The following is a 15379-nucleotide window of genomic DNA, read 5'->3' on the forward strand; positions in this document are numbered from 1 at the left end:
TGAGGATGTGAGCTAGAACTCTTCTGGACCCTTAAGTTTTGCGCCAGGCCTTGCGGCCTTGACTTTCCATTCAACTCCTCGGACCTCAGCAGATCTCTTTCTTAGCCTTTTTTTCACTTTCTACCTGGGAAGAAACTCCCAAATACCACCAAGCCAGAATAACATCTTTTGGAGTTCATCACCCTTCAAACCCGGAAGAACTTGAAGAACTCCAACACTACCAAACCTTCAAACCATCAGAACTTTCTTCCGAGACTGCATCCGGACACTCGGTCAACAACCAAGGCAATGCAAGTATTGTACATTTAACTAAACGAAACAGAGGTTTAGTCAAGTCAAGTCAAGTCACCTTTATTTATATAGCGCTTTTACAATACAGATTGTGTCAAAGCACTTAACAATATCAAATTGGAGGATAGAGTGTCAGTAATGTATAATGATAAGATTAAACACTCAATTTTCAATTTTCAGTTAAAGGCATTTAATTATTGAATTCAGAGATGTCATTATCTAGCTCAGTTTAGTTTAAATAGTATCTGTGCAATCAAATCGGCGATAATCGCTAGAAATTAAGTGTCCCCAACTGAGCAAGCCAGAGGCAACAGCGGCAAGAAACCAAAACTCCCTCTGTGACAGAATGGAGAAAAAAAAACCTTGGGAGAAACCAGGATCAGTCGGGGGGCCAGTTCTCCTCTGACCAGACGAAACCCGCAGTTCAAAAGTTTATATTTCTATTTTAATTTTGTTGCAATTTATAACAATAGTAGTTAGGTATTTTATTATATTTTAGTTATTTTGTTATTTTTGGTTGATATATTTTAGTATAAGTTATAGACCCCATTATAAACGGCACTGATGGTTTTACTCAGGTGGTTAACTGACTCTTTCCATAACTGCATTCTTTGTTTTCTCTAATGGCTTCATTCATCCACTTTAGCTCCACTTTTGTATATACGCGTGAGTGTATGTATGTTTGTTTGTTTGTTTGTTTAGATTAGCTATGTGTGTTAGCGTTTAGTTAATAAAAGTTGTGTGCACAGACTACATGAGTTTCTGGTTCTGCCTTGCAAATTAACGTCCCTTTACGATTTTTGATCCTTACTACATGCTCTAATGCATTAATACTTTGGAAAGTATTTTCTGTGGCCACGAAAATATCCTTTCTTAGAGTTGGTATGAACTTACATTGAATGTTCGCTGGACGAACAGATCAGTTGATGGCAATTTAATTCTGCTACAGTTATTACTGTCAGTCGATATAAATAATTGGAATTAATCATAATTAATTGTAATTATTTATATACAGTTCCCTTTTTGAGCTGATTTGCTACACAGACAAGCTTTGGCGAGGCATCTGGAGAGCATGGTTGTTTGCTTTCCATGAAAGAAGCCAATTTATAGTCTTCTCACTCATCCAAAGTCATTCATTTTAAAAGTTTTGCTCATCTGTAAACCTTTGAGCAGTGGGGTGCAAACATCTTGCCACAGTCAAGAGGTTAGCAGTTAGCACTACCCTGCTGGAAGAGGTCATGACTAAACCATTCTGATGCCATACCAAACATTGCCCATCATGGCCTTTCAGAAGTAGCCTTGAATTTGGGCAAAAACTTTTTCTAAGGAACACATGAATCACAAATCATTATTCATAATTATATGTCACACATTCAAGTTGGAAAAATAATAGTTTTCTATAATTTTTATTACTGTATAAATGATATATGCATCTCCACTAGCATTTAAAAGCATTTAATGATTTGGGATCAGTACAATTTTTAATGGTTTTGAAAAACAGTCTCTTATGCTTATCAAGGCTTCATTTATTTGATACAAAATATAGCAAAAACAATATTGTGAAATACATTTACAATTTAAAATAATGCTTTCTGTTTTAATATATTTTAAAATGTTATTTATTATTCCTATATGACAAATTATTCCAGTCTTAGTGGCACACAATCCTTCAGAAATCTTTCTAATATGCTGATTTGCTGCTCAAGAAAAATTTCTTATTTTTATGACAGTTAAAACAGTTGTGCTGCTTAAAATTAACTATAATTTTGTGGAAAGTGTAATACATTTTGTTCAGGAATATTTGATGAATAAAAAGTTCAGAGAACAGCATTTATTTGAAATAAAAATGTTTATTTATATAGAAATGTTTATTTATAATAGAACTATTTTGTTATGAAACATTACAAATGTTTATACTTTAATTTTTTTTTTCAATTTAGTGCATCCTTATTGAAATAAAGATTTTAATCAATAAGAATTTTATTGAATACATTTTTGTTCTTTACATGTTTTTTAAAGAAATTAAACTTTTAAACACTAAACATTTAAATTTAGTGTATTTAATTCAATTTCTAGCACTTATTTTTCCATGGTATCTAACAACAACAACAAAAAAATCGTACGTAAAGCAAACATAATTTTCTTTACAGTTGTCTATAAGCTCAGTAATATTGAAATTTAGCAGAGATAATGAAATAATGTTTCACCCTTTCAACTCAGGTATCATCTAGAATTTCCGAGTTTCCCACTTGGTCGCTTAATAAATATGATATTTCTGATTTCCAAGGCCACAAGAATTTCCATGAGCAAGCATGTCGAAGACTTCTGAGGGTCACATGCTAGATGAATGAGAATTGCATCACCTTTGAGATGAATGAGTATTGCAACAGATATTTTTCTCCAGATACGAATCTACATCCCCTCCAGAAGTCTGAGATCTGTTAGTGAGCGACGCCTCGTGGTACCATCACAGAGAGGCTCAAAATCACTCTCCAGAACATTCTCGTTCACCATTCCTGGCTGGTGGAATGATCTTCCCACCCCTATCCGGAATGCTGTCCCTGTCAATCTTCTAGCAACATCTGAAAACTCATCTCTTTTGACACTACTTGACTTCATCCTAAACTTAAAAAAAACTTTCTCTTTCTCTTTATTTATTCCTTCCCTTGCTAGCTTGTACTTATTTGAACAATGCCTGAGACTTGGTGTTACGAACACTTCCTCTGTCTGATTGCCTCTTCAAGATGAATTGCTTTATGTGTTCCCTTTGGATAAAAGTGTCTGCAAAATGATTAAATGTAAATGTAGATAGACCTCCTTTGGCTGTAACACATCAGAACTTTTACACAAGCACAAAACTCTAGTGCCTTGAGTAGAATTTTGTTGGCCAATGCAATTACTCTAGACTGTAATTAGAGATGGGGTGGAAAGGAAAAGAGCTCATTTAGCTGATTACTGACACTTCGCTCTGCGAGTATGTGTGGTTTGTGGGACGGTTCACATGTCAATGAATCCTAGGTGGAAATCCCAATGTGATATCACATCTAACAACATTTACAGCTTTCTATTTGCGGAGGGTGATGGATTTTCGTTCATAGTGCTAACATCACAGTCAGACACAAGGGCACACGCACGTCACATGGTGGTGAGACATTCTCACAGCAGCAGTGTGAATTGGCCAAATGTGACTGTCGATGCATGAAGAAGACTTAGAAGGTGCTATAACAAAAGGATGTCAACAGTAGGTTAATTCAAGCCTTTTAATGTCATCAGCATGACTTATCCTTTAAAGAGACAGTGCAGTATGTGTGTCAGAGTTGAAAAGTCTATTAGCGTTGTTGTGTCTCGGAGCCAGCAATGATAGATTTCTTCAATGTGATTAATGAAGCTCGAAAAGCAGAGTTCCAGATGTCAAAATAAGACTTTATTAAACAAAGTAACAAAGCCGAGATAACGGTCACCGCATCTGAAATCTCTGTCTGTCTGGGCATCCATTTTATACCCATCTTTCTACCCAAAATGGGTAGTTCCGGTTTTTAATCGGCTATGCCTGTCTGGTTTGCCACAATTTATTACTAGCCCACCTGGTTCATTTTCTAATGGTGGAATTTGGCCAGATCCGCCTTTTTAAAAAAAAAGTTTTATTTTACAGCCTCCTATTGGTTGGAAGTGAGCCCATGAGACATACATCAAACTTGTTTACCTGTTCTTGTCATATTCTGGAAATCACCCAGTTGGGTTATTTAAGTTCACTGGTACACTCCAATGGAACATACCAGTACTGCCTAATGGATGGCTCTTTAAGACTCACAATGTGTATTAAGGCATCCAGTATTGGAATAATTCAGCATATTGATCAATATATGGATTACATTCTTGAACATACATCATATTTGAAGTAAGATAATACCATACTGAGTAAATATCATAATATAAAGTAAAATAACACAATAGGGTCCAGAGGGTCTCTTTGTCACGTACACACTACAGCTAAATTCGGTTGTCAGTTCACCTTTTACTCCTTAATCGCGTTCTGTACACACATAATTCACTAAAATACGGGAGTATTCCACAACTGCATTGGCCATGTACACACTGCAAGTTTCAGGAGTGACAACCGCATTTAAATACGGGAGTGAGTCCTGTAAATTATTGTTCCATGTGTGTACGGAACAGCAGTCACTCCCGCATTTGTAACCATGCGTAGAATTTCTGTAAATGCGGTTGTCACTACCTGTATTTTTCGGGAGTTAATGCGGTTGTGGAATGTGGTTGTCACTCCCGTATTTTAGTGAATTATGTGTGTACAGAACACAATTAAGGAGTAAAAGGTTCACGGCCGGGGCTAGTTGCACTCACGAGCCCTGCGGTAAAGTGTCAGTGTTGCCAGATCTTCACAGAAAGAAAAACAACAAACAAGGACAAGAACAAAAACACTAAAACACCCAAATGCTTTGTTTTATAACACTAAAAAAAATGTTATATCTCATATCTGCAACAGACCACTTTACTAACTCCATAAAGTGCCCTTTATGAGCTAAGACCAAACAACATGCCTAAAAGTTTGTAAATATGAGGCCGTGGCAACACTGCAAGACGGCGCTCTCTAAAGCAGCCTCCCGAGCTGAAACAAAACACAGCACGTCTATCATCAGTGGTAGTTCAGTTAAAATCGACGGAGAAAAAGAATCTTTAGCCAAAAAATGGCAGATACCAAACGGCTAAATTCTTGTTCACTCCTGCAAGAAGCCAAAATGTTGTTATGGATACAAATGCGGGAGTGACTGCTGTTCCGTACACACATGGATAATTTACGGGACTCACTCCTGAAACTTGCAGTGTGTACGTGATCTTTGATGCCTCTTTGCGGGGAAGCCACTGAAGCGATTACATCCATTGACCTCCACTTTGAAAGTCTTCTAATCTTTATTCTGCTGCCGCACAGCATGGCATGCTTTCACCTTTGAGCCTCTGTTTGTGCGTGTTCAAGCTCACAGGTGTTAATTAAATTAAACAGTTGGAGACGTGGTGAAAAGAGACAGGCTGACCTTAAGATTCATGCTCAGTAAGCAGCATTAATGCTTCATTGCAGAGATTGAGCCTTCAATGACACTCATTCCAGACCTTTAAATGTAATGCATGTTAGTTTACATACCCCATGAAGAGTAAAATAAATACAATTAATGATCAAATATAAGAGATAAAATTATTTTAGAGTTATTTTAGTATCATTGATATACTAGGCTTTCTTAAAATTTTCCATGTAGTTTTTTATTATAATTTAATTCTTCATTTTAGTTGAGGTAGTTTTAGTTATTTTGGTATTTCAACTTAAAATGAAAATGAGAAATGTTGTTTTGGCATCTGAAATAAAGTTTAAGTTTGTTTTATAATTATTTATATATTTAGTTTAAGTTTTTTTTTATTTTTATAGTTACTTTAGTACTTCAATTTAAATGAAATAAAAATGAGAAATTTTGCCTTGGCGACTGTCTTAAATTATATATATAATTTTATTTTATTTCAGTCGATGTTTACTTTATTTCAAGTAGTGAAACTTAAAATAAATAACTCTAAAATTAAATATTTAAGTTTGTTTTATTTTATTTCAGTTAATGTATTTTTTTTCCAAGCAATGTTTTTTAAATTTTAGTTTTCAGTTTAAAATATTTCTATGTTATGTTAGTTCTTCAACTTAAACTAAACAAAAATTAGAAATGTTGCCTTGGCAACTATCTGAAATGAAATTATTAAGAAGTTTTATTTATATTTTCAGAATCAGCTTTATTCGCCAAGTGTGCGCAAACACACAAGGAATTTGTTGTGTTTTTAAGAAGGTTTTTTATTTCTATTTTGTTTTATTTCAAACAATGAAATACACCCCCCCCCACTTTTTTCCCCATTATTATTATTATTAGTTTTAGTTCAAATTACCCTGGTATTTTATAAATGAGTAGTCTGTACCTCACACAACTCCTGACTTACCCTTGTTAAACGTTGCAGGTATCCAGGGTGTAGTAGAGGCCTACCAGAATTGCCTTCCTAAGATCCAGTTGTACGGTCCCACAAACATTGCCCCCATCATCCAGAAAGTGGCCAACTTTGCCTCTGAGGAGATGCACACCAAAGAGGCCATGGTGAGTATGTTTCTATTCTATCTCTCTTCATCTCTAAAGTTTCTATTGTTCTAAAGGTTCTCTTTTCTTGCCTCGATGAAGCAATACTTCATCCTGCTCATCCTGACGGACGGAGTGATCACAGATATGGCGGACACTAGAGAGGCGATCGTCCACGCCTCTCACCTGCCCATGTCTGTCATCATCGTGGGAGTTGGAAGTGCAGATTTCACTGACATGGAGATGCTGGACGGTGATGACGGAATCCTTCGTTCGCCTAAAGGGGAACCAGTGTTGCGTGACATCGTACAATTTGTGCCGTTCCGTAACTTCAAACATGTGAGTTTACACGGTTACATTATAAATGTGCTTATATATTTTGATACTGAAATTTTCCACCCTGATAAAATTTAAAAGATTTTCTTAAAAAAAAATTGAAATAAATGTAATTTTGTAATTTTTATTAGTTTTTGTTTTATTTTATTTTTTTTACATATTTCCGTTTAGCTTTAATTTGATTTCAGTTAAGGTTTTAGTAATTTTAGTATGTTAACTTTTTCAACTTTTCTAATTTTGATTTCAGTTTTTAAATTTCAGCTAATATTTACATTTTATTTTATTTCAGCTTTTTTCAATTAGTGAAAAAATTACTGACAATTACTGACATTTTATGCATTCAACACTAGCTTTAATGTCAAATTAGATTATGTAACATATCTAATAATTCTCACAGCAAAACATTTCTGCCTCTAATGCTTTATAAAAAGAAAACCCATTGGGTGCTGAAGTCAAGAAAAGGTCCAGTGTGTTGATGTCCTTCAGAATTGTTTGAATGATAATTTATGGCCAGAAACAAGGTTGAAGTCAGAACATATGTTTATCATGTCTGTTTAGTTGTAAGTGCCTAGTGTTTCAGAGCCTCAGAACTAACCCACGTCTGAGCTCCCTTTACTTGTAATCGAAAGTTAAAATGATTATATGCAGCTGAACTGTAGATCATGCCCTTTAATCAATGCATCGCTATGCAGAGTTTTTCATCCTGCATCTTTATAATGTCTGAAGTACCTCTAAGGAGAATCTCTCCTGGTTAATTACTCCCCTTTCCTCCGCGCTCTCCATCTCACATTTCCACCCAGACTCGCAGCAATCTAATAACCTTTAGCTTGACTGCTCCATTAATTACCACATCTACTGCCGGTCCCTGGTGGAAAACAAACCACAGAATGCAGAGAGAAGCGTTACCTCTCGAGTGGGTTAACTAGAGTGTGACAAACCCCACAATCTTTGCTGTTATAAAGGATTGTGTTTTTTAATAAAGAGCCCAAAGGTTTTCTGAGGAAGGTTTTTGATTCTGTGATTTAGAAACTTTCTGAAAATTACAGTTCAGTAGTTTGGGGTCTGTAAGATTTATTTTTTTATTTTTTTAAAGAAATTAATACTCTTATTCAGCAAAGGTTAAACTGATCAGACATGACAGTTAAGACATTTATAATGTTATTTTAAAAATTATCTTTCAAATAAATGTTCTTTTGAACTTTCTAAGAATATGGAAAAAATATCACAGTTTTCACAAATTGTTTTCAATATTGATAATAATAACAAATATTTCTTGAGCACCAAATCAGCATATTAGAATGATTTTTGAAGGATCATGTGACACTGAGGACTGGAATAATGGTGCTGAAAATTCAACTTTGTCACCACATGAATAAATTGTAGTTTAATGTATAATAAATGTACAATTTACATTGTAATAATATTTAATAATTTTTCTGTTTTTACTGTATCACAAACAAAGGTCAAGACCTCTGAGTTAGAACACGCCAGAATCCTCATTTTAATATGCAAATACAGACATTTAATATGCTTAAAACTATAGTTACCAGATTAATTTTGTTAGATGTACTTTATCAAACATATGTGGTAGTGAGTCACAGCAAACAAATAAAACCATGATATTTGTACTTCTTTTGAATTTAGTTATCTAAATAGTATGTATATACTATTATTTTATTATTATTATTATTTATTAGCTTTAATTTTTATACATATTTATTATATATTAAATTAGCTTTTATATATATATATATATATATATATATATATAATATTAATATATATAGACAGAGAGAGAGAGAATATTTAAAAAATAAATCACAAAACATGAAACAAATTAAAAAATTTAACTAAAATTAGAATGAAAAATGTTTACATTTTTTGTAATTTGTTGCATGTTTTGTGATTTTTATTTTAATGTAAACAATATAATAAATAAACACACACACACATATATGAATATATAGTATATGTGTATATATATATTAAATATAGCTTTTAGTACTTCAACTTAAACATATTTATAATAATTTATTTATTACAACAGTCAACATATAGAACATATAATGAATGAATCTATACATTTGACATGGCATGTCACTAAATGTGACAGAGTGTCCATATAAGCCAAAGTGACGGTCTATTGGGATCCTCCTGGGAAATATGCCAAGACTTGTTTTCCTTCCAGACATGTACTGTATTGATAGTCCCTGACAAACACCACCATCTCAGCCGTGTCTCTCTATCTGACAATCTCCTCTCCTGCATCTAATTGGCCAGCAGGGGTTGGAGGGGTTTGACGTGGCTCTTCTCTGATTTTCTCTCAGCTCCTCGAGGCGTCTTTGAGTCACATGAGTCACTTTTGCTCAAGTTTCCGGATGTTTTTCATCACAGTGCATGTGGGTTTCAGCAAGTACAGTATCTTCACACATCATTAGCGCGGGAATGGCAAACTGGAGCAGATGGCAAAATGGATAAATGGCCCTGCAAATGTTTGATTCACTGTTTGTTTCTGTTCTTCTTTTTCTCAGGCCTCTCCTGCTGCTTTGGCGAAAAGTGTCTTAGCCGAAGTCCCAAACCAGGTGGTGGACTATTACAACAGCAAGGGGATCAAGCCCAAGTGCCCAAGCGAGTATGAGTCTTCCAGGACGTTTGGCCACTGAAGCGCCGTTACAAAAACTAGCACGTTTCTGTGAATTTGAAACCTAATCTGTTCTACTTTGTTTTGTGTGCATGCGTAGCCTGTGAGGCTTGCATAGGTGTTGCAATGCTACCGTTCCTATTATGTACATGTGTACATGTACAGACTTACAACCATGAAGAAAGCAAAAACTCAAAAAGTTCTACTGATGTAAGCATGATGACTGGGATTAGATGAAGAATAGTTGGATTATCTGTTGTTTTCTTTTCTATAAAGGTTTATTGAAATTTTGCTAAATTTCGTAATGTTCTTACATTGTAAAGCATTTTGGATCTTAGAGAATGAATAGTTATTTGAATTAGATTATGTGTGGACATTTAGGCTTTCTTTTTCTCTATTGTTTTTGTTCTTTTTTGCAGATGCAGGGCCAGATGCATGATTGTATTTTGCATGTTAATAATAACCCAGCCTCGTTTTTCTACCGGTTCCTTTTGGGGCCTGTAATATGATTTCATGTGAAGCTGCTCTTCTGAAACCAGTCCACAAATTAAAATTTAGAATGAAGTATTTTTTGGTAGTTTTAAGTGATGTAACAAATTGTTTGAAAATAAAGTTTGTGTTATGAATGATGCAATTTTTGTGTGGATTTTGAAGCAACCAACTTTCCAAACTGTTAGTCCATAAAATAAATAGATGTTTTATGCCACCAATCTCCAAAAATGCAGAGATTAAAAAAATACTGACTTTCGATGTCTATAGTATGGAAACCTGTTTCTGCCACTGAATAACAAAAATAAAAAAAGAAATTACGAGTTTACATCTCAAAATTCTGAAATTTTTCTCAGAATTGTGTGATATAAATTCTAAATTGTGAGTTGTAAAGTCAGTATTATGTTATACAAACTTGCAATTGCTAGAAGAAATAAACACAATTCTCACTTTTTTTTCTCAGAATTGCGAGTTTAAATCTCAGACTGTGAGATATAGCCTCACAATTCTTAGAACACCAATCTTTTTCTCAGAATTGCGAGATCCTTATTTGCATGCAAGAAAAATTTTGTATATCGCGCTTTTCTGACATGTTTATATCATGCAATTCTGAGAAAAAAAGTCAGAATTTTGCGTTTTTGTATTTCAAAATTCTGAGGAAAAAAGTCAGAATGGCGAGACGAACGGGCTTTCATAATATAATCTATATAGCATATAAAAACTTTCATGTTTTGCTTCAAAGAATTAAAAAAATTAATACAGATTTTTAAATGACCATTCTGAGTAATTTATAATAATTATTATTTTAAATTATAATTTTTTTAATTTTCACAATATTCACATGAATGATTTTATATCCTTTATAGTTTCAACCATAGAAACTGAAACTAGTGCACAAGTGTGTAAGATATTGGAAACAACAACACTTACTACACACTGTTGAAAAAGCACTTTATAAATTGGCCTATATTTTACAAGTGATACACTTTCTAATGAGATTTCATTTTGTCTTTGCAGTAGGCAGTTCTTCAGTTTCAGGCTCACAAAGCTGAGAAATGTATTTTTGAAACCCCTAGACATGCTCATTATAGGCAATGTCAGGGGACAATTTTTCATAAACATAAAACACAAAAAGCATCAATGCAATGTGTGCGGGTCCTCAAACTGTCATAATGCAGGCTGACAGACCTGCCATGAACCTCTGATGAGCCGCTGCGCTCCCACACATCTGCTTAGGGACTTCACACACTTCAGCTTTCCCCTGAAGACCAGCTACTGGTTCACACTGAAGCCTTGGAATGTACATCGAGTCATTTGATCACATTTCACATGGACTAGCTATGTTATAGTTTTTGGCAGTGTTAATCTTGTCAACAAAACTACTGATGAAAATGTCACAGGTTTTCATTTATTTTTTAATTAATTATTCTTTTTTTCAACAATAATGTAGACAAGGACCCGTACAGTAGTTTTGAATAAAAAAAACAAGAAGAGACAGTTACAACAATTTCGAGGCTTACCAATTAAGCTGCATAAGCATAAATGTATAGTATTACATATACTGTACAAAAAAAAATAAAAAATGGCCAAAATATATTTTAAGTATATGTTTAATATATGTTATAAACATATGAGTGAAATATATATTTTTGAAATTTAAAATAATATTTTGTCTCAACCTACATATACCCAAATATATTTTAAAAGAAAAGAAAATACATTTCCAATCTTACATTTTTACATTTCAGCAGGCTACAAAATGTGGGTGGATTAGCCTACCAGTGATTTATATTGATTTAATCATGCTTTAATTTTTTTAAATGTATTATAATATGCAGTTTTATGGAACATTGTAAAGTATGTTCCTTGTGGCTCTTTTATTTATTTAAAATGTGTTTTAACAGTTTTTCTTCATTTTTCTTTATATATATATATATATATATATATATATATATATATATATATATATGGAGGACAAAATTTTTAAATTATATTTTAAATAAAATATTATTATTATTATTATTATTTACATTTTTCGAAAATATTGGTAAACAATATATTTACAGTATGTAAATACATTTGGAAATATTTTAACAAATGTTTTTGGTCATTTTGGTATATTTTGAAATCCATTTAATGTTTTTTTTTTTTTTTTTTTTGCTGTATGGGATACAACTGCATCTGCACAAAATAAGCATAAATAAGAGTTTCCATATAACCTGGTGGTGAAAGCATTGCCCTCCAAATGGCTCTAAATCTCCAAAACTTTTTGGAGACTGACGTGTCACATTTATTTATTCAGTGTAACGTGAGGAAAATGTGCCAAAACCGCATCCGCATATTAGTCTCTGAAGGCTTCAGTGGTACTTCATTATCTCATTTGTTCTCAATCAACCGGAGCATGTCTCCCTAAAAGCCTGCATAGGTCATTGCTATTTTATTGGGTCCATCATTGATCTGCCACTTGAGGACAACTGCAGGATCCTACATCATTAGGCCGATGCATTCTCAAGAGCTGTTGTCACTGATTGGTTCAGATTGTGTTGTTGTCATGGAGATCTACGGCCCAGGCTGCGATTTGAAGTATAATGCAAAAGAAAAAAATATGAATATAAAACGAAAATAATGTCCCGGTTCAATAGCATCATTTTCTTCTCAGTACAACTGCAATAAGAATATAAATCTAGTCATCAAGAAAGAAAAAAAAAAAGGCCAGAATGTGTGACTAACAACTGTTCTATGAGAAAATGGTGTTTGGGTGTTTTTCATCCACTCATTTTAAATGAAACATAAACAGATGCATACAACTAATTAGAATTCAGGACAGGAAATCAAATGCTAATTTGACATGTAGCTGATAGTTTTCAAGCAATTAATTCTGTGTGCGTACTTGTCTCGAATTCACCAATCAACATACCGCGAGCATCTTAAACCATGACCCATTTTGCATCTGCCTTGTAATTATAAAGCAACAAGCTTGTCTTGGCCCAAGTGATTAAAACTTATAAGAATTTCTTTTGTTTTGGCAATGGTTTATAAATAGTCTAAAGACAGGTATTAGTCTAATGAAGGTCTAGTCTGGAGGAAGAGACGCGTGATTGGAGCTGATTAGCTTCACTGAACAAAGGATCAGGAGGGCTGCTGCCGCTGCATGGAGCTTAAAAAGGTCCTGCGATTCTTTAAAGCTCCTTTTTGTGCTCTTGGAGACTGTTTCACTTTCATTAAGATTAAAATACATATTGAATACTTGAGTAAAATAAGGGCTTCATGCTGCATGTGTTAATGGAACACAGTCCATTGGAACATTCATTAAACAGCAATGGCTGCCAGTTACAGCACTCGCAGTCGGCTGTCTGTTGCGTCTATCTGAATCACCCGTCATCTGTCAATCATGAGACTCGGAGAGATGGAAAACCTTGCTTAAATTGCAAAGAAAGAATAAAGAAACCTTTCAAAATTTGATTAGTTGGCTGTATGGATTACATCCTTCTGTTTGGTAAATAAATAAAAAAGTATTTATTAATTTGTCAATATATATATTTTTAAAATAGTTGTTTAAATAAATATTTATATAAATATTATGTTATAAAATATGTTCTCACCCCTAACAGTGCACATTTATCTAGTCTGATAAACGACCTGAAAGCACACAGACTTTATACACCTAATCCTTTAAAGCAATTGTTTATTTTTGTCAGTGGATTTATTTATTTATTTACAAATACAAAATATATATTTTAATAATTGTATTAATTTTATTTCAATAGTTAAATAAGTAAAAATATGTAATATATATGTTAATATATAATATATAAAGTCTGATAATAGGCCCTCTGGAAACTCTGAAAGCATACAGACTTTCTACACCTAATCCTTTAATGTTATTGAGAAGGAAAATGGTATAAGGTGAACAGTGTAAGAAGAAAACCGAGGCATCCATTAGCATACTGTGAGTCCTGTGGAATTAAACTAATTGAGTTGTGGTAGCGAGTTGGTCCTCGGGAGAGATTACTGTTTTGTATAAATTACCACTTTTCTTGGGAAACCTGCAATGTAATTATTCTGTACCTAGCAGGTTAACCAGGCGCTGCTTTTCAGGAGAATTTCAAACACATTTTAAGGTTTTTTGCAACCCTCTGACTGTCTGCTGACATTTCCTCATGACATTTACCCACTGCCTGTAAACCTGCTCAGCAGGAGGACATTCAGCGCAGCGTTTACTTTTTGGACGGAGGGTGAGTGTGAGTTGGATGAGGGTGATTGGCACTGCTGTCTGCTCGATTTAGAGCGCTGAGCTGGCCTTGATGAGTGTGCGAGTAGGCCGGATCATGTACTCTGGCTTCTTTCACACCCGTGTGGGTGTCACACCTGTGAGTGAAACATGATTGCTGACTTTTTTTTTTCTGTCACCTCGGTGCAGGAATGACAACGAATCCTCTTTAACTGTCCTGTAATCAAACTCTTTGAGCTCCTGCTGTTGTTCTTGATTTTCTAATTGGGTGATTTGATTGTAATTGGCTACTATTTATACTTTTGATTAGGAATTTTGAAAAGAGTTTGACCCCACGTTGTTTGTGCTACGGACATAATTGACACCTCAAATCATGTGGCTTTTTGAGAAGAGATGTACTATTACTTTTCTTCCAAGCAATTGTTTTTTTTGTTTGTTTTTTTTTGTCACCAGACAATAAAACAGTTGAAAATATTGAACTAAAAGCACTCAGAACATTGCAACAATTCTTAAAGGTATAGTTCACCCAAAAAAAAAAGGCAAAAAAAAATATTAAAAATTGCTGATTACTCACCCTCAGGCCGTTCAAGATGTAGATGAGTTTGTTTGTCCAAAACGGATTTGGAGCAATTTAGCGTTACATCACTTACTCACCATTGTATCCTCCGCAGTGAATGGGTGCCGTCAGAATGAGAGTCCAAACAGCTGATAAAACCATCACAATAAGAAACAAATCTAACATTAAGGTGTTTTAACTTTAAACCAACTGTTTTGGATTGTTTTTACTTATAAATGGTGCATATTTTTCTCCTGATTCAGACGAGATTACTTTTTCATTGTTAATTGATGGACTGCAGTTGTGTGGATTATTTTTGATTATTGTAATGTTTTCATCACCTGTTTGAACTCTTATTCTGACGGCACCCATTCACTGCAGAGGAGGATCACTGGTACTGCTTTGGACTTGGTGCACCTTTTGCATCTTTGCAGCTTTTTGCATCATTTTCGTTGAGCACTGGTTTGTGCTCAATAATCATGAATATAATGGAAAGTTGATATTTTTCTACACAGTGCTCAATGTGATATTCTAGCTCACTGTTGCGGTTTGTAGATGACAGATCCTCCACCCAGAACCCATCCGTAGGCAAAGCTTGTTCTGGATGGGTGATTTCACAGTCTTTGACCAGTTCCCATGGCAACATCTCAAGTGGAAACATTGAAAAATTTAACTTTTTTTGATCCTCGGTGGATCCGTGTCCTACCTTCCTTTGATCT

The 15379-nt window shown here is 34.2% G+C and overlaps 1 protein-coding gene across 3 annotated transcripts in view; it reads left to right on the forward strand.

Annotated features, from left to right (window-relative positions):
* Positions 1-10006, forward strand: part of cpne4a (copine IVa) — a 68462-nt gene extending 58456 nt beyond the window's left edge. For all 3 annotated transcript variants that reach the window (XM_058747775.1, XM_058747774.1, XM_058747776.1), the window contains 3 exons: positions 6295-6428; positions 6510-6746; positions 9275-10006. In XM_058747775.1, coding sequence (XP_058603758.1) covers positions 6295-6428; positions 6510-6746; positions 9275-9406 — 503 coding nt within the window. In that variant the 3' untranslated portion in view covers positions 9407-10006. The remainder of the gene's footprint in view (positions 1-6294; positions 6429-6509; positions 6747-9274) is intronic.
* The last annotated feature ends 5373 nt before the right edge of the window (positions 10007-15379 follow it).

Source organism: Onychostoma macrolepis, chromosome 16 (assembly GCF_012432095.1).
Source record: "Onychostoma macrolepis isolate SWU-2019 chromosome 16, ASM1243209v1, whole genome shotgun sequence".
NCBI lineage: Eukaryota > Metazoa > Chordata > Actinopteri > Cypriniformes > Cyprinidae > Onychostoma > Onychostoma macrolepis.